The sequence below is a fragment of the Benincasa hispida genome, chromosome 10 (assembly GCF_027475165.1).
Source record: "Benincasa hispida cultivar pf3 chromosome 10, pf3_genome.v1.1, whole genome shotgun sequence".
NCBI lineage: Eukaryota > Viridiplantae > Streptophyta > Magnoliopsida > Cucurbitales > Cucurbitaceae > Benincasa > Benincasa hispida.
Genome location: NC_143487.1, coordinates 57,866,126 through 57,892,555, shown reverse-complemented (window position 1 = coordinate 57,892,555; position 26,430 = coordinate 57,866,126). Strand labels below are relative to the sequence as shown.

The 26,430-nt window shown below is 32.2% G+C and overlaps 1 protein-coding gene across 1 annotated transcript; it reads left to right on the top strand.

Annotated features, from left to right (window-relative positions):
• Window positions 1-8,729: 8,729 nt before the first annotated feature.
• Window positions 8,730-9,941, top strand: LOC150033489 (uncharacterized). The gene is made up of 4 exons (XM_090306423.1): window positions 8,730-8,915; window positions 8,995-9,078; window positions 9,244-9,370; window positions 9,598-9,941. The coding sequence occupies exons 1-4, from the start codon at window positions 8,730-8,732 to the stop codon at window positions 9,939-9,941; spliced, it is 741 nt and encodes a 246-aa protein (XP_090162549.1).
• Window positions 9,942-26,430: the final 16,489 nt, after the last annotated feature.

Below are 26,430 nucleotides of genomic sequence, written 5' to 3'. Positions count from 1 at the left end.
TTACTGAAAAAGCAATATCTGCACTTATATTATTAGCAAGATACATAAGTTCACCAACTGCACTAAAATATGGTACTTCAGGACCAAGAAGCTCTTCACTATCTTCTCGAGATCGAAATATATCTTTCCTTATATCCAATGAACGGACTTCTATTGGAATATTTAATGGATGTGCTTTGTCCATATAAGATCTTTTAAAAAAAAATTTCCTGTGTAAGTTGACTAATGAATAAATATTCCATGTGCTAAATGCTCAATTTGCAAACCAAGGCAAAATTTTGTTTTTCCGAGATCTTTCATCTCAAATTATTACTTAAGATATTCTTCTTAAGATATTCTATTGCCTTTTTAAGTTCTTCAAGAGTTCGAATTATATTCAAGTCATCAACATATACAGTTATAATAGCAAATCCTGATTGTGATTTCTTTATCAAAGCACAAAAACATATTGGATTATTTTGATATCCTTCTTTCTATAAATATTCACCCAGGAGATTATCACATCCGTCCTGATTGTTTCAATCATATAGCGATCTCTGTAACTTTATTCAATACTATTCCCAAGAATTTGATGTATATGTTTCAGGTATCTTAAATCCTTTTGGGATTTTTATATAAATATCATTATCAAAAGATCCACATAAATATGTTGTGCTACATCCATAAGATGCATATCCAAACTTTTATACACAGTAAAGCCAATTAAATATCTTAATATAATTGCATCCACCACCAGAGAATATGTCTCCTCAAAATCAATGTCAGGTCTTTGTGAAAAACCTTGTGCAATTAGTCTTGCTTTTATATCTTGTGACCTTATTATTTTCATTTCTTTTCCTCACAAATACCAATTTGTATCCCACAAGTTTAACACCTTCTGGTGTTCGGACTACTAGTTCAAACAGCTGATGTTTTGAAAGTGAGTTTAATTCTGCTTTGATTGCTTCTTTCCACTGAAGCCAATCTTTTCTATATCGACGTTCTTCAACAGATTTTTGTTTAGGATCCTCTTTTTCATATATAATATCAAGAGAAACATTATACGCAAAAAATTGGTCAATAATTACATTAGTTCGATTCCATCTTTTTCCTGTCATGACATAGTTTATTGAAATCTCATTATTATATTTAGGTATTTCACCTTCCTCACTAGTCATGTCGATTATTTCTTTATGGGTATTTACATCCTCAACCAAGTCTTTTTCACTATTAATTTTTTTTTTTGAGAATTTTTATCTTTGGAACCCACTGGTCTACCACACTTCTGGCGTGTTTCAGACTCAATAGTGACAACTTGTTAGTTACTTTCTTTGCATCTATAAATGCTCCTATAATTGATTTGCTATATTTTGCAAATGAATTATTTTCTTAACTTTAAGTTCACATTGATCTGTACGGGGATCTAAATGAGACAATAACGATGCATTCCATGTAATTTTTTTTCAAACTTCTTAATTCCTCCCCCTAGTATTGGAAAATTTGTCTCATTGAAATGACAATCAGCAAATCGTGCAGTAAATACATCATCTGTCAGGGGCTCAAGATATTTAATAATTGATGGGGAATCATATCCAATATATATTCCTAACCTCTTTTGAGGGCCCATCTTAGTGCGTTGTGGTGGAGCAATTAAAACATATACTACACATCCAAAAATTATAGTATGGGAAATATTTGGCTCATGGCCATAAGCTAATTACAATGGCGAGTACTTATGGTAAGCTACTAGCCTAATGCATACAAGTGACATTGCATGCAAAATAGCATGCCCCCATATAGATGAAGGAAGCTTAGCTCTCATTAGTAATGGTCTTGCAATTAATTGCAAAGGTTTTATAAATGATTCTGCTAAACCATTTTATGTATGAACATGAGCTACAAGATGTTCAACACTTATCCCAATTGACATACAATAATTATCAAAAGTTTGGGATGTAAATTCATCAGCATTATCAAGACGAATGGTCTTAATTGTATAATCAGGAAATTGTGCTCTTAAATTAATTATTTGAGCAAGTAATCTTGCAAATGCAAGATTTCGACTTGATAATAAGCACACGTATGAGAATCTGCTAGATGTATCTATTAATACCATAAAATATCTAAATGATCCACTATATCACCATGAATTCATTCTAAAAATGCAGGTGATTCAGTCTCCACTTTAGCTAGTGATGGTCTAATTATCAATTTTCCTTGAGAGTAAGCATCACATGATAATTCATTAGATTGAAGAATCTTCTGGTTCTTCAATGAGCGTCCATTTGAATTTTCAATAATTCTCCTCATCATTGTAGATCCTGAATAACCCCATCGGTCATGCCAAATTATAAATATGTCTAGATTCATGAACTTCAGGTTTATTGTTGCATATGTTTCAATTACTCGTATACGAGTATGATACAATCTAGAATATAAAATAGACAATTCTTCCAATATATGTTTTTCATTTGAGACAGTGGATATGATATATAGATATTCTACATTATTCTTACTATAAGTCTCAATATGATAACTATTACAACGTATATCTTTAAAACTTAGAAGATTTCTCTTTGATTGACTAGAGAACAATGCATTATCAATTGTAAATTTTGTTCCTCTAGGCAAAATAATATTTGTTTTTCCAAAACTTTCAATCAAGTTTGCAGAACCTGATATTGTATTTACTTTTGCTTTCAACATTATCAATTTGGAAAAGTATTTTTTATTTGTAAGTATATAATTGCACTGTCTGCCTGACATAGATCTTCTTTGCTCTTTTTTAAAACACCCAACATGTGAAAATGATTCATGTTTCTTCATTAAAAGAAAATAATTACAATAAGAAAAACAACACTTAAAATATACAAAAGTTACTAAAAAAGAATATGAAGATAGATAAACGAAAATAATAACATTAAATTTAGATATTCTCAAAACCAAAAGAAATACTTGATGTTCCATTACTTGCACCAATCTTCTCTTTAGGAGGTTCAAATAAGTCCGCCATATCCAAATTTGTCATATGGGATGGGTCAAATATGTTATTATCTTGCTATGCAAAATTTGATTCCACATTTTTCAATTTTTACTTCAGGGAGGCTTGGTGGAGGTTAACTAAGTCTTTTAATGTACGATAGGTACGTGACCAATGTCCGGTCATTCCACATCAAAAGCATTTATTTTCAACAATTTTTGAACTTTTATCTTGTGGAGTTTTTCTTTTGTGATCATCATTTTGTGTGGTCCTTTTGAAATTTGAATGATTAAAATGACCACCATGAAAATAATAATTATTTCTTCCTCTGCCACGGTTACGACCACGACCTCGACCACGATTATTATTAAAATTCACAACATTCACTTCAGGGAATAGTGTCGTTCCCATTGGTTGAGATTCATGGTTTTTCATCAATAACTCGTTATTTTGTTCAGCCACAAGAAGACATGAAATTAATTCAGAATATTGTTTAAAACCTTTCTCTCAATATTGCTGTTGTAGGAGAATATTCGAGACATAAAATGTAGAAAATGTCTTCTCTAGCATATCGACATCAGTAATTTTCTCTCCACATAACAACAATTTTGAACTGATTTTAAATAATGCGGAGTTGTAATCACTTACTAATTTGAAATCTTGTAGCCTCAAGTGCATCCACTCATAACGAGCTTTACGAAGATACTCCATTTTCAATCTCTCATGGAGATGATGACGAAAGAAAATCATAGTTTTTGTTTTATCCTGACTGGATGTCGTATTTTCTTCTTTAATAGTTTCCCCAAGATTCATACATCCAGGTGGATTTCGGCATCAAGTACCAATGACATAATTATTATCGTTAATATCAAGGACGAAAAATTCTAATTTTGTGAGATTTGTCATGGCAACACTATCATAAAATATTGTACTTATGTTAGAAATTTAATAGATATTAACATGAAATTTATTAATTATAATGAAGAGAGAAAAACCGACATATCTTTAGAATCTACCTTTAGCAAAAAAAATGACAGAAGTTCGTGTTGATAACCTGTTGCGAATTTGAAGAGAACAACGGGAACATGAATATAGAGAAAATATATTATAGTAATATATTTATAAATATATTAAATATGATATAAAATAACTAAAATTATAAAATTGGATAATATGAAAATTAGTGGAAGAGGAATTCTCACCAATGTATGTGTGATTTTAAAATCCATCAAATGCCACTATTTATAGGCAAAGTGACAAGTACGAAGTAGATTTACATGGATACCAAACATGAATAATTACGAGACACATGGACAATATAAAGGGTGACACATGACTTTGGGACACTAAGCAATGAGCATCTACTATTTATTATTTAATATTCATAATAATTGTGATTTAATTGGCTCATTTCTTATATTTGTATATAGATAAACTAATTAATGACAAAAAGGTATTTATAATATATGAATTTTAAATTGAGGAACTTTACATTATTACATATTATAGTTTATTGACTAAATTATTATAAATTAGAAAATTGACGCAAATCATTATCATTCCAAATTTAAAAACTAAGAATGTATTACACGAAGTAAACACTCTAGTTTATATATTTATACATATAAAAGAAAAAGGTGTAATTTTAAAGTTATACAAATACTTTAGTTTTGAAGGGTTTTTCAAAGTGACATTTTTTAATTAAAGAAAGGAAAATTACAGTATTATAATTAAAAAAAACAAACAATAGTGAAATTCAAATAATAATATAAATGTTGTAAGAAGATTTCAATGAAAATCAATGAAACTGAAACAACAATTAATAATAATTCATCTGCCAACTGGCTCTTCGATCGCCATCTCTTCGTGTTTAATAACTGAATTTAAGCGGCCGTTTGAACATTTATGAAACAAGAAAATGTCTCCATCGGCCAATTGTGCTGAAATCTCTTAATTTCCACCAACAAAACCGTTTTTGAAAAATGAGTTTTTAAAGATAAACGTAGGGTTTCCTTTCATAAATTTTCTTACTAGGTATCACCATTTAAGCATTAAATCTACCACACCTAATTACACGGTTAAAATGAGTATAACGGTTGATGACATAATATTTATATTTTCAACTTCGAAGATTTTCAATTTCGAAGACAGAGGTTTGATTCTCCTACTCTACATGTTAAAAAAATTACAATACCAAATATATATCGAAAATTTGAAAATTTAAAAATCCTATAGAATCAATGTATATACTAAAAAATCCTAAGAATACAAAAAATAATCAATTTTAAAAATTCAAGAATACAACTCTTAGGGGCTGAAAATGGGACCGAAATAAGGAATAATATACAACTCATATACCTGATTAGTAAAAATAGGTGAAAAAATAGACAATTGACATAGAGGTAAAACTAAATATTGAGAATCTCACATTGAAAAAAAATTAAGGGACCTCACCTTCCTTATAGATAGATGGGTTACTCTTCTCATTGCCAATTGGTTTTGAGATGAAACCTCATGCTATCAAATATGGTACCAGAGCTCATAAAACCCAAACGAGTACTCGGTCTAATAAAAAGAACACTACTACAATGTTTCTTGACGTTTTTTAAATGTCAAGTGTCACTTTTCTTGATGTTTTAAAAAACATCAAAGAAGCAGTGTCAAGAATATCGATTTTCTTGACGTTTTAAAAACGTTAAGAAATGTGACATTTGACATTTAAAAAAGGTCAAGAAACACAGACACTTGACATGTTTGAAATGTCAAGAATATGAGTGTTCTTGACAAGAAAAAAACGTCAAGAAATTTTTTAACTTGACAATGAAAAAACGTTAAGATATATCCTATTTGATATGTTAGAAATGTCAAGAATGTCTATAATCTTGACAAGGAAAAAATGTCAAGAAATTTGGTTGTGATTTTTTTAGAAAAATCTATAATGTTGACATTTTTACCTATAATTGCTCCTGTATTTTGATCCAACAACCACATTTGGTATATATATGACATACATTTATCAATCAATCAAACAATATATGCATTTTCAATCTTATATATCAACCAAATTTTCACCAATATCTTTATAAAAACTTCACTTCTTTAACATTGTCAATATTACAACTTCATAAAGTATTTCTAAGTAAAAAGAATATGGAAAACCCCAGATGAACAATTCTAACATTATAGTCAACTCCATATGAATAATTTCAAAAGTATAAAAACTATCAACCCCTATATGAACACATTTCCTATTGTACAATCAACACTATCTATGAACAATTAAAAAAAAAATTACACCTACCAATCTTGTATGAAGTAATCCTAGCCAAATCTCGCTCACTATGCTCCTGTCTCCACAAAAATAACGTAGCCCACCTTGAACTCGTCGCTTTTAGCACCTACATCAATTAAATAATATACCAAAACTACAACATATAGATTAAAATAACTTAAAATTACTAAACTTAAGCGTCACACCCTACAAAGTCCTATAAAACTTTATAACTTCATAAAGAATTTTGTAAGTTAATTCGAAGAATATGAACAGACCCATATGGACACTTCCAAAACAATATAAGGAACATAATTCTAACAGTCAACCCAATATGAACAGTTTCAAAAAATACATTTTCAAAACTTCTATCAAAACTATCCATCTACCCACATAACAAACAACTATCACATGTACCAACCCCCCAGTGAAAAACATGACAATTTTTAAAATCTACGTCTATTATTACAAGTTTATCTAGAAATATATGCAACGAATACCACAAAAAGTTTATACTTGTTCTTCAAATGTTGTACCTGCAGGTATCCCATTTAGATGGCGCATACTTAGGATCAACATGAAGCGCCTGTTGAACTTTCGGTAGATTGAAGTATGCAACCGAGTGCTTCTCAGTGCAAGGATCATAGCATTCACCAACACGTCCAACCATCTAAGAAATAGTTTTAGTACATAAATGGATATACAAATTTATGTAATCAATAACATTTATAGAAGCTCTCTCCACTTCAAATAAAATTTTTAATGTTGATATGAAGGGGTACCTGAAGATGTCATAACTTCAAATGTACTTATAATAGCTTATTTAATACTACTGAGTACTGAAAGATTAAACGAATATTGAGAAAAAGAAGCAAACTAAAATCTTGGGATCATTACCGAGAATTCCAATTAGATCACGTACTACAATCTTGAACTTATTTCAGGGTGTGGTTAGAACTTTGAACTGTAAATTAATGAAGTAGAAGATTATTGAGTTACCCCACTTCGACATTATCTAGAAATTGTGTGTGATTTAGCAATTATGTGCTAGTGCTAGCAGGAAGCCTTCTTGCTTGATGCAAATCTATCTCCATTTTTAAGCAAATAAGAAGCATCCCTGATTTGCAAATGTGTTATCAGCAATCATGTGCCAGAAGGAAGGGAAAGACATGTTACAACCTCTATTTTTCTTTAGAAAAATATTATATGTTAGCTTCAATCCTTCCTTCATGTTATTATGGTATTGCATTGCAACCAAGGCAAATCAGAAAAAAGAAAAAATAAATAAAACATTGATCAGTAAACTCACATGCATTCGCTTTTGAAGCCGATCTGAAGAGCTATCAGTGCATGGAGGAGTGAAGATGCTACAATGGTCAATGTTTCCGAGTTCTTTATTGGCGACCTCAAGTATCTCGTCACAAGATTCTGAAGAATGTACAAAAGATTGATTTGCACATAGTAGATTAAGCTGCTTGTATGTTTGATCAGAAATCAAACCAGTAGACCACAAAAATTCAAAAAGTCCCACATGTTCATGATGATCATCAAAAAGAGCATTGCTCACCAACACGAGCAATGTATAAAAGTGAATATAATAACTTTACATACATCTTAGTATTACTATTTGATTTTGTGAGAAGAAAATCCCAATACCATATAACCCTTCAGATTGATGGATTTTTCCTTGAATAGAAGGTTGTTCCTTACAATAGCTTGGCTTAGCTGAGGAACATAATGCCCTACATATTCATATCATTTGAAATGAAAGAGACACACAACTAAAACTGATTAGGGAGAACACAAAATAAATTACAAATAGTGGAAAGAGAAGAAGATGGCAAGAATAGATAACAACCTTAGAGAAACCAACCATTTTTACATGAGTACTTGAAGATAAAAACCATTGTTATTTTATGCCATAAATTTGAGGAAAGATTTTTTCCTTACCCCCATAGCTCTCTCCTGTAATATAAAAATTGTGTCCTTTGAATTGGGAAAGCGCTCAAACCACTTCAATAAGAAAGTCAGAGAATCCTCGATTAAAAATCAGAAATCGTTATAAATTCAAAACTGCAAATTAGTTTTTGAGTTGGTCTAATCAATTCCTAGTTTCTAGAAAATAGTTGAAGTTATTTTTAGTTGTAGTCAAGTCTAAGTTCCTATTCTTGTGGAGCTAGTGGGATTAGTTGCTAATATTGTGGAATCTATTTTTAGATTCAAGATATGTATTTGTATGGAGTTTTCTAGAATGAAATTCACACACTTCCTATTTTTCTCATTTCCCTCTCATTAGTTAGAACAACAGTGGTATCAGAGCCCTCAATTCTTAAAGGATCTGAGAGTGAGAATTAGTCAAATATCTCCGAGAGAAACCGAGTGATACACCTGTAAGAGTTGTTAGATTTGGAATTAGGATCAAACAGTCTGTCTTCATTGGCTCCACCTATATTTGATGGTGAAAACTACCAGGCATGGGCTATTAGAATGCAAGCCTACATGGAGGGTTGTGATTGTTGGGAAGCGATTGAGCAAGACTATGAGATTGCTCCACTTCCTGATAACCCAACAATACATCGAATCAAGACTCACAAGGAGAGGGTCACCAGGAATGAAAAAGCTCGAGCTTGCCTATATGGAACTGTGTCTCCCGCCATATTCAACAAAATTATGGCTTTGAAGTCGGCAAAGGAAATCTAGGAGTTCCTCAAAAGTGAGTATGAAGGTGATGAGAGGATTAAAGACATGAAAGTGTTGAACTTAGGTGCGAGAATTTGAGAGAATGCAAATGAAGGATTCTGAGTCCATTAAAGAGTACTCAGATAAGTTGATTGGTATTGCTAACAAGGTAAGAGCATTAGGAACCAATTTATCTAACAATAGATTGATTCAGAAGATTCTAGTTTCAATACCTGAGAGATATGAAGCAACCATTGCTTCCTTAGAAAATACTAAATACCTCTCAAAACTCAAGGTGGTAGAAATGGTTAGTGCTTTTCAAGCATAAGAGCAGAGGAGGTTGATAAGACAAGAAGGAAGCATTGATGGGGCATTGAAAGCTAGAGTGCAACAGGGAGAAGGTGGAAGAGAGAAGAAGGGAAGTGGCAGCAATAGCTCAGAGTCTGCTCCAAAGGATGTTGGTAGTACATGCAAACACTGTGGGAAGCAGAATCATCCACATTTTAGATGCTAGAGAAGGCCAGATGTGAAGTGTAGAAGATGTCATTTATTGAGGCACATTGAACGATTCTGTAAGGAAACAAGACTCAATAGCAAGGAAGAGCACATGTTGTAGTACAACAAGAAGAAGATCAACTCTTTGTGGCTACTTGTTTCTCATCAGTCACTCATTGTGATGGTTGGTTAGGTGATAGTGGGTGTACCAATCATATGACAAGTGACAAAGAGTTGTTCAAGGACCTTGAAAAGTCATTCAAGTCAAGGGTGAAGATAGGAAACGGTGAGTATCTAGAAGTAAAAGGGAAGGGCACAGTGTCAATAGAGAGCTGTGCTGGAACCAAGTTGATTACTGAAGTGTTGTTTGTCCCTGAAATTGATCAAAACTTGTTAAGCGTTGGTCAATTAGTAGAGAAGGGATTCAAAGTGTTGTTTGAAGAAATAAAGTGCCTCATTTCTGATTCCAATGGGAATGAGTTGTTCAAAATAAAGATGCAGCACAAGAGCTTCTCATTGGATCCACTCGAGGAGTAGATAACTTTCAAATGTCAAGTAAATGACACTGAGTTATGACACAAGAGGTTGGGGCATTTTCATCAAAAAGGGTATGCACAAGTCTGGAGAATTGATTTTTCTGAGACTTTTGCACTAATTGCAAGAATGGACATAATCAGGTTGCTACTGGTTGTGTCAGCCTAACATGGATGGAAGGTGTATCAGCTAGATGTGAAGTCAGCATTCCTAAATGGAGTGTTAGAAGAAGAGATCTATGTTGAGCAACAAGACAGATTCAAGCTCTTAGGAGCAAATTAGGTGTTTAAGCAACAAGACAAATTCAAGAAGAGATCTATATTTTCATACCAGGACAAGAGCAGAAGGTTTATTTGTTGAAGAATACTCTCTATGTGTTGAAGCAAGCTCCTAAGGCATGGTATAGCAAGATGGATGAACACTTGCTGAACCTGGGTTTTATGTGAGTCGTTTTCAAGCTCTTAGGAGCAATTTAGGTGTTTGCAGTATTTGAGTTAGGAGGAGAATGTTAGTAACTCAAAACTACAAATTAGTTTTTGAGTTGGTCTAGTCAATTCCTAGTTTCTAGGAAATAGTTGAAGTTATTTTTAGTTATAGTCCAGTCTAAGTTCCTATTCTTGGGGAGTCAGTGGGATTAGATGCTAACATTATGGAATTTATTTTTAGATTCAAGATATATATTTATATGAAGTTTTCTAGAATGAAATTCAACCCTTCCAATTTTTCTCATTTCTCTCTCATTAGTTAGAACAACAGAAATTGAAACATAGTCAAATTAGATGGCTTAGCAATGACATAATAGTCCCAATCAAAGCAAGTGTAACAGCTTGTCTAAGTATTACCTATCATTTTATCTCCATTATTCACCAAACTTGAAGATGTGTTTGAATATGGAAAACCAACTCCAACAGGGGATTCGAGAAATAATACATTGGCAACTATAAAAATGATGCAAAGATGTAAGAAGAGATTTTATTTTACTATTCAAAATAGAACATTTGGACCATTTCTTAGAAATCAACTGATATTATCAATGAGCGAAAAGGTATGAGAGAGCTTCACATTAGAACAAGCCTAGCCAATTTGAGAGGGCTAAATAATCTCCTACTATCACCCCACTAGCAACCCAACACACCCGATACTTGACTCAGCTCCCCAATTCATTTTAGTCTATCCTTCCTCGTCGAGTTCGGCACACTCAGAGATGAACTAACAGCCGTCGTGGGCTTTGTAGATAAGCAGACGACGAGGGCAGGATGACGGCCAGAAAAGGGTCTCCAACAGGCTGGCGACGACGATTTGGCGGCAAGGGTGGGCTTAAAAGCAAGAGAAGGGATGTTCATGGCGAGAGAAATGAAGGGAGGATTTGGAGAAAATAAACCCCAAAATTTCCCAGTTTTTGAAACTGTTTTTTATTTTTTGAGAGGGTTTGGAGAGGGCTTAAATAGAATAAACCCTAAAGAGATGTTTACCACACGTTTTTTTTTTATTTTTCCGTCAAAATTCGTAATATTGCAACGCTGCCCTATATATTTAAGTAATCTTGATGTTTTAAAAATGTCAAGAAATCATTAATTGAACTTGACATTTTTAAAACGTCAAGTACTGTATTTTCTAGAAAAATCAACAACTTCCGCTTCTTTTAAAATAAATCTTGACGTTTTCACCTATTTCTTGACATTTTTTCATAAAAACGTCAAGTATCTAAAATTTAAAGCATCAAGAAATGTAATTTTTCTTGTAGTGGAAATTGAGAACCCATCAAGAATGTCCCATGAATTTAATTGTTATGCCTTTAAGGCAGTTATTTGTATGAATAACTTCAACGGCTTGCACGTTTGATAGGTTGAGATCCTTAACTGAACGTCCCACGAATTTAATTTCTATGCCTTCAAGACACAAAGACCCAAAGATGCTCTAAGGGTCTCAAATCAATCAACATCTAAAGCCTTAGTAAAGATATCTACTAATTGACTTTAAGTGTTGACATGCTTTAATATGTTATGCAACTTTCCACAAGGTCACGAATACAGTGGTGTATGATGTCAATATATTTAGTATGACTATGTTGAATTGGATTTTTGGACATATTAATCACACTTATGTTGTCACAGTAAAGAGGCATGACATCTTGTGGGACAAGATTGATATCTGACACACACACCTACAATAAAAGCATTGTCTGGTTTACTGGCTATTAAATAGAGCAAGCTCCCAATGATTCTCCTATATATACTTCCATCCACTTGAGTTCCATTAGAATCTTTTGATATTTTCACATGAGTTGAAACAGAAGTTCTTTTAACACTGCCATTTTCAAGGCCAAATTTCTTCACTAAATTCTTTGCATATTTGCTTTGAGAAATAAAGATTCTCCCATTCAGTTGCTTGATTTGAAATCTCAGAAAATAGGATATTTCTCCTACCATGCTCAGTTCTCGAATTCTTCCTGCATTTTTTTTATAAAGAGTTCGACTATCTTCTGTGACATCCCTTCAAAAACAATGTCGCCAGTCGTCAACATAAATTTAGATAATCACAAAATTCTCGCGAGATTTTTTAACAAAGAGAGTTTTATCAACTTTTCCTCAACTGTACCCATTCTTGACAAGAAATTGCATTAAACAATCATATCAGGCTCTTAGTACTTGTTTGAGGCCATGAATGGCCTTTTTGAGTTGATATACATGATTAGGGTGAGAAGGTTCTACAAATCCTTTAGGCTATGCAACATACACTTCCTCATTTAGAAATTTGTTTAGGAAGGCACTCTTCACATCCATTTGATATAGTTTGAATTTCCAAAGATAAAAAATACCGAGTAAGAGTCTGATAGCTTCAAATCTTGCAATAAGGGCGAAGGTTTTATCAAAATTCATGTCTTATTTTTTAGTATACCACTAAGCCATTAATCTGGCTTTATTTTTTATGATATTTTCATTCTCATTAGTCTTTCTCTTGAAAATCCATTTTATGCCAATTACATTCAAAGATTCAAGCCTAGGAATAAGAGTCCAGACATCATTTCTCACAAATTGCTTAAGTTCTTCTTGCATAGCATTGACCCAAAATTCATAGTCAAGAGTTTTCTTGACATTTCTTGGTTCAATAGTGGAAGTGAATCAAATACTACCAATCATTTCAAGATAATTGAGTTTATCTTTCCTTCTGGTTGTCACTCCTTCAAGATCACCAATTATGTTACTAGCGGGATGATTTCTTGCCAGGAGTAGTGCAGAAGCCAAATATAGGGTCATGTGTTTGGGGATATGTGAAGAGATCTGGTTGAAGAAAGTATTAACAGATCTTCGACAAGACAGTGAGCTTCCAATGAAGTTGTTTTGCGACAATAAAGCAGCAATAATCATTGCCAACAATCCAGTCCAGCATGATAAGACTAAACACGTCGAGATTGACAGACATTTCATTAAAGAAAGATTAGACAATGGGAGCATACGTATTCCCTACATCCCTTCAAATCAATAGATTGCAGATATCCTTACAAAGGGGTTGTTAAGACAGAGTTTTGATTACTATGTCAGCAAATTGGGTCTGATTGATATTTACGCCCCAACTTGAGGGGGAGTGTCGAAAAAGGGTTTGTTTGCCCTAGGGGTTTATTTGTAATTTACTTATGGGCCTAGGGCTTCCTATCTGTCTATTTATTTGAGTAGTCTTTATGTATTTCAGTGTAACTTAATAATAAGATTCAATCGTGATTTTTTCTCTCTGACCTAGGGTTTTCCACGTAAATCAGTCTTGTGTTTCTCTTCTTCTATTTTTATTTTTATCAAGAAGCATTCTAGTTTACCTCTACAAGGATTTCCAAATTCATATCTGAAGGCATGTCAGACGAGATGTTAGGAACATCATAATTGACAAATGGAGTAGCGTTAGAATATTTTTCTTCCATAGACGTAGAATCGAAACAGGCTGCATCATCATCGATCACAACATTAATAGACTCCATGACAATACGAGTTTGTTTGTTGTAGACACGGTAAGGCTCGACTATTTATGGAATATCCAAGAAAAATTCATTCATTCGATTTGGAATCCCATGTTCATCTAGCCTCTCTATCAAGAAGAAACTAGCAAGTACTTCTAAAGATGTAGAAGTATTTAACATTTTGTTTCCTCCCTCTCCATATTTTGTAAATTGTACTCGAGGTACCTGGATATAAAACAACTCTGTTGCGGATATGACATGTTGTATTTTAGTGCCTCTGCCCAAAACTAAAATGACAGATGTTTTGCATATAACATCGCTCGAGCCATCTCCTGAAGAGTTCAGTTTTTTCTCTCCACAACACTGTTATGCTGGGGAGTAATAGAGATTGAGAATTCATGATGAATTCCAACTGACTGGTAGAACTCAGTAAATTGAGAATTTTCAAACACCCTACCATGATCATTTCTAATGTGTATCACGTTTAGATCTTTCTCTTGTTGTAATTGAAGGTAGAGAACTTGAAAAGCAGTAAATGTATCTAATTTTTCTCAAAGAAAATGAACCCATGTGTATCTTGAGAGGTCATCAACAATACTTAAAACATATCGTTTGTCTTCTAGACTCTCTGATTGCATGAGACCCATAAGGTCCATATGAAGAAGTTCTAGTATACGGGAATTTCCTAAACTCACAGTTCATAAATATTGTTAACATATTCTATTTATCAATAAGAATGTTGTTGAGTTTTTTATTCAATAAATTATTACTGATATTACATCCTTTTATGAAAATCCAATAAACGAATCCATGGCTATAACATGAATACTTTAACTTTATGTGGCGACATAAAAATGGATCAAGTTTTAGTATGTAGCCAACGGTTTATAAGTATATGGATGAGATTGGGTACCTCATCCTGGTGACACTATTGGATGTGGCCCATTTTGTATACTAATACAAATGGTGTGATCCAAAAAACATTTATGTAGAGACATATAAGTGGGGGCATCCTGTGCAATGAGTTTTCATAAGACCAAACCTCGAAATAGTCATTTTTCTTTATAGCAACCGTTTACAGTTAAAATTGACTATCTCAAACTCAACAATCTAGGGTAACTCGATCTTAATCCTGAGCTAACTATGAACTCCTGTTTATTCGGGATTATTCTTTGATTTGCATAGGTGAGAGTAGTCCAACAACACTGCTCAATAAGCCTCCCATTTTGGGGATAAGACTGGATAGATAGTTGTAGACATAGTTTTGCAATATGGAATTCACTCCTACCTAATTTAGGGTTAGCAGATAAGTTGTTCTCTTAAGTGTTGATGCCTTGTCTTGAACAACGAGGCTCCGCCCTCACATGGAAGAGAGGGTTATGATTTATAAGTTGGACTATAAATCAATTGTTCAATAGAGGATCAATAGAAGCTTAAAGAGCAAGATGTATTTACAAGGGTAAAACGATAATTTTTAACTCAGTTGTAAATACGAATGACCTATGAAGGATTGACTTACCGATTATAATTAAAATGGACAGAAATATATCTATAGTGTGGAGAGTACAACTATCGACACTATAGTGGAATGTTTTGGTAGTTAACGAATAGTGATTAATTTGGTTTAAAGAGTTTAACCAATTAATTACAAATCGTTGGAGCTCATGATCTATAGGTCCATAAGGTCCCTCTACTAGCTTGTAATTTGGATTAATAAATTGAGTAATCTTGATGAGATTTGAAATTAGGGTTTAGAATTTGAAATATTCAAATTTAATTAGGGTTTCTATTTATTGTATTCGATACAATTGAAATGTTTAATTTTATCGAAATTAAACAAAATGAAGAATTAATTAATGTTTAAATTATGATTTAAATATTAACGATATTAAATTAAATTCATTATAGTGAAATTGATATTTTATTAATTTAATATTAGATATTAAATTAACAAAATTAATTAAAAGGTTTAATTAATTAGGTTTATTTAAAATTAATTAATTGAATTAATTTTTATAAAACTAATAAATACAAATAAATTGGTTTATTTAAAAATTGGTTTTAGAAATCAATTTTAAAACAAAATTTGAAATTACAAAGAGGAAATTTCCAAAAGTTGGAAATCTCCACTATGGTGCGAAGCACCTTATTCATCCAATTCCATTTTGCCCATGAAGTAGGAGCTGATCTTCATGCAAACTTTGAATTTGCATGATAAGAGCTTTATAAATTAAAGTGCTAGGCTGAATAATTAGATTAAGCTTTCAAGAACTCTATAGAATTCGAAACCCTCCAAACTTTCTTCATACCTTCATAAAATCCAGCTCGATTTGGTGTTTTCACCATACAATCCTTGCAAAAGAATAGTAGAGAAGATCTTCGTGGTGGTCTACTTATAGATTGAAGCACATTTAAGTGGAATTCAGCTGGTGTTGAAGAGGTTTCATCAAAGGTATTGTGTTCATCAAACCATCTTTTGTAATAGTTATTTTGAAGCATGTTTTAAACTCAAATTAAGTATAATTAGAGTGCTTATTGATTCTGAATTTCTCTGCTACATGTTAATATACTCTATCATGTTCAAGCAAACAAAAGATAAAAAACAAATTCCTTTTAAAGTTTGGAACAATATACACATTGTCTAACAATATGAATTTAGAATAAAAAAGTAACTTGATGCTCCCTACTGCTACAGCTAATACGACCTCCCCCGTTCCTACCCTGAGTGTTATCTCTCTAGCCTCTAGCTGCCTCTAAGAATTACTTTTCTGTAATGAAGTGCAAACATGGTTAGTGACTCCTAAATCAAGTATCTAGACATTGTTATCATGTTCCACTAAGCATGTTTCTAGAACAAGTAAATCATATATACCTTCTTCTTCTTCTTCTTCTCGGCCAAGTAAACTGGGCAATTTCTCTTCCAATATCCATCCTGGTTGCAGTTGAAACAATTTCCTTTTGTAGCCTTGACCTTTTTCTCTTTCTAGGGTGCAGCGAGTGGTATTAGCTTAATTTTACATCCTGGTTGCAGGACTCATAGGTTTGCAGCTCGTTTAAGAGAGTGGTAAGGTTGTATTGAATCTTATTCATAACTGCATTGCTGCGGAATTGAAGATAAGTCTTCAGAAGAGTCTAAAGTATAAAGCTAATTTGATTGGCTTCGTCTATGATAGTGCCATTCATTTCTGCCACGTTAAAGTGGACCATCATATCAAGGACATGTTCCCTGATACATGCCCCTTCAGGCATACGAGCATTAAAAATGGACTTCAAAGCATCATGCCTGAGATGAATGGCCGATTGGCCAAATATCCCCCATAGTGACTCTATGATCTCCCAAGCAGGGACCATGGCTTCATGCTTCTTGGCCAATACTTCAAATAAGTTGACTAGTACATAGACCTTAGTCTTTTCATTGGCCTTAGTCCATCTATCATAAGCCTAATGAATAGTTTGTGAAGCTGTAGGTCTAGGAGTTGGAGGGCATTCTGCCAATAAGACAAATTTCAAGTCATTAATCACAAAAATCGTATTGATTGTATTTTTCCATTATGCGTAGTTATCACCATTTAATTTAGTAGTTCCAACCAAGGTGATTACTGAAATAGTCATGTTTGTTGTTACAAAACAAATCATTTATTTTAGACACTTATGCAAAAATTCATTTAACCAAATCATTTTTAGCAAAAACTAAATAATGAACCCAACATTATTTTATTTTGCAATGAATCTTCAGTGAGGTAGAATAAGTGCCACCTTGAGGTGAATAGTTATTCCTTCACTGGATTGAGACATTCTCAATCAAATATTACACTTGAATAACTTTTATTCCTATAACATTTAATTATCATTTATTTGGTCCAGAAACCATTAGCTGTCTTAATATTTTCTTATAAGTCTAACCCTTGATTTTCAACACTATGACCCTGCTCCAACCAGTCTACCTTAGGGAAGAACATAATTGGAGCTATTGATTATAGTGATCTTATCCATATTTGGAGTTTGATATGTCCCTTTCCCATACATACATCCTAAAGGGGATGCTTCTAGGGCACTATAAGGCCGAACATGAAAATGAAATTTCAAACCAATGAAGGAGACCGTAGAATGTGTTGACACACGTCATTCTCTCACTTACTATAAACAGTTTCTCTATTCATCTTGATATTGACCCACGTAAATACTTTCCTAAGGGAGGGTGCGCCCAAGGCACCACGAGGTCAAGCATGAATCTCACCTTATGAACTTTTAGGGAGAACGTGGGTGAAAAAATGACATATCATATACATCTTTTTCCTCCCACTAAGTGTTTTTCAAAAGATGGGTTTATTAACTTAGTAAAATCTTACTAATTAATTTTAACTAAGTCCTTGTGAAATTTGCTCAATAAAACGCTTATATTGAATAGTTTAACTAATTTCAAACATTAAACTCTTTAATGAAATTAATCACTTATTACATGCTTATAAAATATTTGCCCAATTCACCTTCTAGGTTGGTTCTCAAATGGAGGTGTTTCATTTCTATTAGCTTAAATACCCTCTCCCAGACAGAACGTTCTTAAGAAAAAGTGATAACTTGTAGAAATACAAGTTATTATAGCCTTTTACTTAGGATAATGAGGGAAGATATACATGATATGTATTGATTATACTAAGAATTCATGATTGACATTAATATTGTGCATGATATTGTAACCCTCGCTGACTGCATGTCATGAGTTAAGTTGCACCAAAGTGTTTATTTTGCAGGTTACTGCAGCATTTGTTCGTATGCGTTGATCTTCTACCCGATGAATAAATAGCTTATCACATGCCTTGGGATCTATGACCCTGTACCAACGGATCTTCTGCCAAAACTTTCAAAATGTTGACCATGATAGCAATGTTGGCATCCTCACCTACCGCGTCAAAGATGATGATTAATCAGAGTGGGAATTCCAACAATTGTCCGTGCATGACTCTATAAATAGAGCCTTGATGTCCAGAAGAAGGGTTTCAAGAGTCGAGATTTTTCCTAATACTTGCACCATGAGCAAAGAGAGAACGAAGAGCATTTTTCTTAGAACTTCTATCTCCAAACTTCTCTCTGATACATCATCGAAGCTTCACCGGAGCAAAAGTTTGAGAAGGCATTCTCCATTCCACACTACCATCCCTTCACTAGCAGCCTTGACATATATATATTGGAAGTAAGAAATTGCTGACAACTGTCATTTCCCTTACTTCTTTACTCTTGCTTATTGTTGTATTGCATTTTGACTAACAGATTATTCATTTTGTAAATAACTACTCTATTTTTATCTATATATATCAGCATGTCTACTTTTATCATCTTATCTATCTTTACATTTGCTTTCTCATTTACCATGAGTTGCTAATCCTCATAGGGTAAGGGGAAAGATTAATGCTATGAACTAAGTTGAACCTTTAAAGGTTAACCTTATTTGCTTAGTGTATGGCTATTTAAATACTTGTCTATGATCACTAATTGAGTCAAATAGCTATGACTAACTATCTAAGAAGTTAAGTAGTTGTGAATTTCACTAAATAAAATATGAAGTGTATCTAGAGATAGAAATAACCATATGCTCAAATGCAACATCACTCACGCATCATAGAAATATGATAATTGTGACTCGCCGCCGAGAAGTGTGCGATGAACGAATGTAGCGATCCAGGATTAACCTCAAAAGTTAAACTTAGGGATGCGACATTGATTTCCCCCAAACTCTGCCTTCTCCATATATTTTACACACGTTAAAGCTGTTGTATATCTCAATTTTCTTAGAACGAAACTCAAAGCATTCCTTGCTTGGTTAGATATTTTCATCACATAGATTTGATTAATCGCATAATTTTTAACTCTCCTATAATTATCTTAGTTCTTGCCGCATTCATATACTTTCCAAACATTCTTAGTACAAGTCCCTGAGTTTGATCTCGGCTTACACCGAGGAACTTATAGTTTGTCTATACTTTGCAAACTATAAGAAAACTTGTGACAAGTGCATGATTAACTACACTTAGTGCATAATAAGTTCAATGCATAATTAGTCTAGTGTAATTCACGATAGATGCACACACAAGATTGCAACATAAAGGTCTCTTATGTACAATTATTTTATAAATTTAATTCTTTTGACAGAATTCATTTTAATCCTATTAAAACGAATTAAAAGATTAACCTATTCAAATCTTATGAGAAACGTGTTTGACATAAGCTTAGGTGAATTGATTTTAAACCATTTTAAAATTAATATGAACCTATGTTTGCATGCAACTCTTGATTATAGATTTAAATTCTAATTTCATTATACTTATAACCGTTACGAAATAATGAAACATAAAATCTATAACTTGCATTTTGTGACATTGATTAAATTTAACAATTATGTTAATCTAAGTAACGTCATGCTCTATGAAAAGTTCATTTTCATTTAAAAATATAAAACTTATATTTATCATCCATGAAAATTAAACATACATATTCATCATTCCATCATACATTATAACATTTATAACATTGTATGATGTATGAACATGCTTAATGAAACATGCATCTATATAATATAACACTTATATTATGATGCATGAGCATGCTTAATTAATCATGCAACCATATAATATAACACATATATTAAAATTGATGCATATGAAACATGTTTATCCTAAGATGGGATTTTATATTATATGACATATATGATTGATATTACATCTGTTGCACATTTAATTATATAAAAGTCATTAATAGACCGATAGTTGGATACATAGAAATTAGAAATTTTTAAAAGAAAATAGAAAAAAACAAAAAAAAAAACCTACTTATGTTCGGCAGTGACGGTGGATATACCCGTGCTCAAAATGATGATCTAGCCGTTGAAAACGAGGCTTTAGGTGTCTTTAATATACTAACCAACTTTAAGCATGATTCAACGGTTAGAACTCGACATTCGATAAATTAGTGAAAGTTATCCTTGAAAAATAACACTGCACCGTTTCTCTCTGTTTTCTCTTGTTTTGCATTTGTTTTCCCATGTTATTTTCATAGAACTTTCTTCCAAAATCTACACGAACTTACAAACTCGATTTACAGTAAAAATGCCCAAAAATAATGGGCCCTTACATGATCAAATCAAGTATGACGAGTCTATGTGCCAAATACCAAAAACATCTATTAAGCAAAAAAATGTCCAAATGAAATTTACTGTACTCATCTCATGAAAACAATACACAAAAGCACTCACCATGTTCTCCGTCTTTTGTTTCTAAAAACCCAAAATCAAAATTGCAAGAATTGTCTCTGATACCAATTGAAGGGAGTCAAATTCTCGTGGAAGCGTGAGATCGCCTTGTATTTTGTTTTTTAGTTTTTAAGGAAACAAAAATAACAAAGAAAATAGAAATGATAATGGATAAATATTTTAGAAAGAATTCTTTTAGAAAGAATCTCAAACTTCTCAATAAATCCTCTTGCTTTGATCATGAACACCTCTTCACGATCAAGGACACCACCGTAAGAATAACCTTATTATTCTCTACGAATCTAAGGGTAGAAGAGTGGTCTCTATCACCTTGGAGGAGGAAGAATAATAGAATGGTTGAGAGGAAAAAAATTGAGAGAAAATCTAGATTGGAGGCTAGGGTTTTTCACAATCAAATTCCATCCCCTAAAAATTGGCCATAAAGGGATATTTATATGGAGAAGGGTTTACCTCCTCTGTAAGTCTTTTCTAATTTACCCTTAAGCCCAATTAATTAAATAACATTTATTCAATTAATTAACATACCAATTAAATAACCATGTATATTAAATCCAATTTAATATATATAATTCATTAATTGATAAATAAACATCACATGTTTATTTACTTTCACCTCTCAAAATTAATTAATGAATTCTTCAATGATCTTATTTATAAGAATTTAAAATTTGAATCTTATTCAAATATTTCTCTCTTAGTTATAGATCACATCTATAATTAACCATATCATATTAATCTCATTAATATGTTATTCCATTAATTGACTTGAACAATTCAAATCATTCATCTTATCTATCATTTAGTTAGTGAGCTAACAAAGGGACCTTATAAACTTATAAATTTGAAGTTCCAATGAACTCTTTAATTAAGGTCCTGTTTGATAACCATTTTGTTTTTGTTTTTGTTTTTTTAAAATTAAGCCTATATCATTCACATTTCTTACCATGATTTGCATTTTTTTTGGTATAATGGTTGAATTTTTACTAAACTCCTAAAACAAAAACAAATTTTTAAAGCTATTTTTTTTTAGTTCTCAAATTTTGTGTTGATTTTTTAATCCATTGGTGAAAAGTAGATAACAAAGAAAGAAATTTAGATGTAGTAGTAGTGTTCATAGGCTTAATTTCAAAAACAAAAACAAAAAATAAAATGGTTACCAAAGAGGACCTAAATGTATCAATTTTCTTTAACTACCGGTCACTCCACTAAAAATCGATAGTTGCACTATATGCATTGTAGATATACTTCTATGTCTATGGATATAACCATTCAACAGGGAATGGACCCTTCACAAATCGCTCATAACTACAGTTGGCTCAAATTATCGTTTTACCTCTATAGTTATCTCTAACTTCTTAAGTACCATCAATTCCTCTAATAAACAACAGTTTATAGTCCAACTATAAACTAACACTTCTCGAGCCAGTAAGAGGTTCAGACCTCACTATTCAAGACCCAAAATAAGCTATTAAGGAAGCAATTTATCTACTTTCCCTAAGGATGGAAAGGAGTGGATTTCATCTTATGTGGTTGTGTTCCCAGCTCCGTACTCGGACAAATCGCCAAAATACTAGGCTTGTTAAGTCGACTACCAAAGCCACTCTCACCCATACAAATAAAATGATTGCTCTCATAAATAGGAGTTCACAACTCACTCAGGACTAAGGTCAAGTCACCTATGCTCATCCTAGTGAAACGTATGTCTGTTCTAGTAATGGTATTATATTGAGAGACTATTCATTTCGTAGTCTGGTACAGACCATTTAGGTTATCACTTAAACATGATCCACCTGTGTATCTCCACAAACATGTTTAAGTTTCATAAAATAACCTTAGATCTTAGTTTATTGGATTGAATTAATGTAGTTTGAACACCAATAAAATACCTCTTATTTTATTAGATATATGATTTGTATTTACAAACTACAAGACATATGAGATTTAGGACATCAACTTAAACATGACATGCACTGTAGCAACAAAAACACTAACAACAAGTAAACAAGTAAAGGCACACAAAAATTGGTAACCCAGTTAAGTTATAATCCACCTACGTCTTAAGGGTAAGGTGCATAGGAAAGCTAATCTACCAATATTAAAGAGTTAAGCAGTTTACAACGTAGCACTTATATGTAATACATGATCACTATAGTGACTCACGTAGAGCTCAACTCACTAACTACCTAGGCTCCCCTAGATGTAAGGCTCCCTTTCAAGTGTAATTAGGCTCCTTCTAAGTTTGATAATGTTAGTTTTAGATACTTCGAATTCCGACAGTGTGTGAGACTCTTCTCATTGAGATGTCTTTCCCTTAGTCAGCGAACTCCCTTCACTAATGAATCTAGGATCCCCCTAAGATGGAGAACTCCTTTGAAGTTAAGTCTTAGGCTTTCCCTAAGACTGAGAATCCCTTCTCTGGCGTCAATAGCTTAGGCTCCTTTTAAGACCGTGATTTACGACTATGATAGTTGCACTTCAATAGTTGAAGAACTTGCACGGCGGAATAGTGAGCAACGAGCAAAAATATAATGTAGAATAATTTAGTCGTCGAATAAAAATTGTCTTGCTCAATAAAACAATATACGGCTGACCTAAATGGACAATATAATTCTATTTAAATAATAGATTTCAAGAAAGGAAAAAAATCCCCATTTGGAATAAGAAGGCCACACTTCAATAAAGGAAAATATTAGACGAAATATTACAGCCGAATATTTCCAGATGAGGGAAATATTCTGCAGGAAGATACTCTGTTGTCACAAACAAATATTAAGACTTTATTTAAGACATCTGCACAAACCACTATCTTACAAAAATATAAAGTCAACTAAATAAATCTCCAACAATCTTTTTCTTGTAATAAAGCATTTAAGACCCATTTGATTATTTAATGGTGTTTAATTACAATTTTGGAGACAAATTGTTCTCTATCGCTCTTTTAAGTGGTGGCTATCTTGAGAAATTGGTGTGAAGCATAAAGATTAACAACATCTCGTTATTAAATGTGGCTGAGAAGATTGAACAGACTCAATTATTGAAGTTAGTATATGATTAATGAGATTGGTCTCAATTCAATTAAGCACACAAGAAGGAAGCACAATGTTGCTAAATTGTAATGATGCTCCAATCTTAACTTCTTTTGCACATTTTGATTCCATAGATAAAACAATGGTTAAATTCGGAGGACTTCATACTAATTAAGATATATTTATATATCAAGGATTTGTCACATCCAATCTCAGATTACACTATTATAACTAAGATAAGTTGTACAATCGAGAATTATACTGGAATCTATTGTCAAATCTCTCTTAACTTAACACTTAATTTCATTTACAACATAGATATATGTCAAGCTCGTTGAAATATTCTAGTGCACATCTTGTTTTTCCAATGACCTCTTGTATACAATACAACGAAAATTATTTTATTTTTTTACCAAAGTCTCAATATATAGCTACATTTTGCTAGAAAATGTAATTGTAAAAACTTATGAGATTGGTGACAATTTCTATTAAGTTCTTTTTTTTTTTTTTTTTTTTTTTTTTTTTGAAACTCAAGAGCAATTTGATGTAAAAGTAACGATAAAAGAATGAGTTACCAAGCAAACTATTTACATGCTAAACAAGAGTTCAAGCTCTAAAATTTCACCGAATTTTGAAGCTAATAAGTTTAACAAGCCCAATAAAATTAAACCCTAATCATGTCAATTGAGATCTTTTCTAGGACTCATACCAACTTATGTACATCTCGACTACATAGTCACCCTGGATTGAACCCATGATTTCTTAGTACTTTATTAAAGAAACACAAATGATAAACATGCCATTAAAATTCATCTATCTAGCCCATGATAAGAGTTTAATTGTGTTAAATTATCTCTAAATCCTAAAGGTTTAATTGATGTGTTAAGATAAATTTAAGGGTTGTTTTCAAAAATAGGAAAATGCACCAACTTATTTATAAATATAACAAATTGTCACTGTCTATAAGTGATAAATACTGATATACATCTATTAGTATCTATCATTGACACTGATAGAGATCTCTTAATGTCTATGATGACATTTTGTTATATTTGTAAATATTTTCAATAGTTTTGTCATTTAAAATAATGACTATAAATTTAATTATATTCTGGGATGATAAGAGAAATAAGTTCTTTTTAAAAGTTTATTTTTAAAAAAAATAGCAAGAAGAATTTGGATTTAATTAATTTCTTATTAATTATTAGAAAAACCTCAAATAACACAATAAGGAATTTGTTTAAAAAATACAAGATTTTTTTTTAAGAAAAAAAAATCATACCAACCTAGATTTTATTCGTACTCAAATAGATCAGTTGTCAATTTAAGAAACACCCTTGACCAAATTAAATAAACTAAAGCCTAAAATCATGGAGAAATTAAAAATAAATAAAAAAATAAACATATTTCAAAATCATTATGAAGTAAAAAATACACGGTCAAATCTAGTCGCTAATTAGTTAAATAATTGTTTCTACGAAATTGCATTGTATGTCAAATACATTTTAAGAAATCAAAGCCATGACTTCAACATTTTTATAATTGCAGATCACATAACAATCACATAGAAATCAGATAGTAATCACATAAAAATCAGATAGCAATCAAACTTTCAAGTGGAAGTTTTTTTGACATGTTTACAAAAAAGCAAAACCTAAAGACAAGCATCCAATATTTATTTCTTTTATTATTAAAGTTCCAATTGCCTCTAAAAAAATTTAGGCGGTTTGGTAGCCTTTTTTGTTTTTTAAAATGAAAAGTGTTTTTTTTATTAGAAATTGAAAAAAAAAAAAAAAAAAAAAAAAAAAAAAAAAAGACTAAACATGCACAATTCAAAAAAGTTGTAAAGAAAGATTGGTTGGCAAATAAAAAAATTACAATGTAATTTCCTCCTTGAGGGTTTTCTATTTTTCCAAAAATCTTACATTAGGATCATAAATAAACTTAAGTAACTACAAATATGGATGTAGCATTGAATATTTTAAACAAAATTGTGGGAATTTTGAACAAAACTTCGGACCTTGGGGTGGTCCACGACCGTATTGGCGTTGGCGATGGCGGATATTGCTACTGTGAACAGAAAGATAAAGATGATATGAGAGAGAGGGACAATTATGAGAGAGAAACAAGAGGAGAAAAGAAACACTTACCGATAGTGGAGTACAAGCGATGATAAGGAGGCAATCAACGTCGGCAACAATCGATGAGACGAGCGGCAGCAACCATAAGCAGTTAGGTAGTCCACAACAGTAC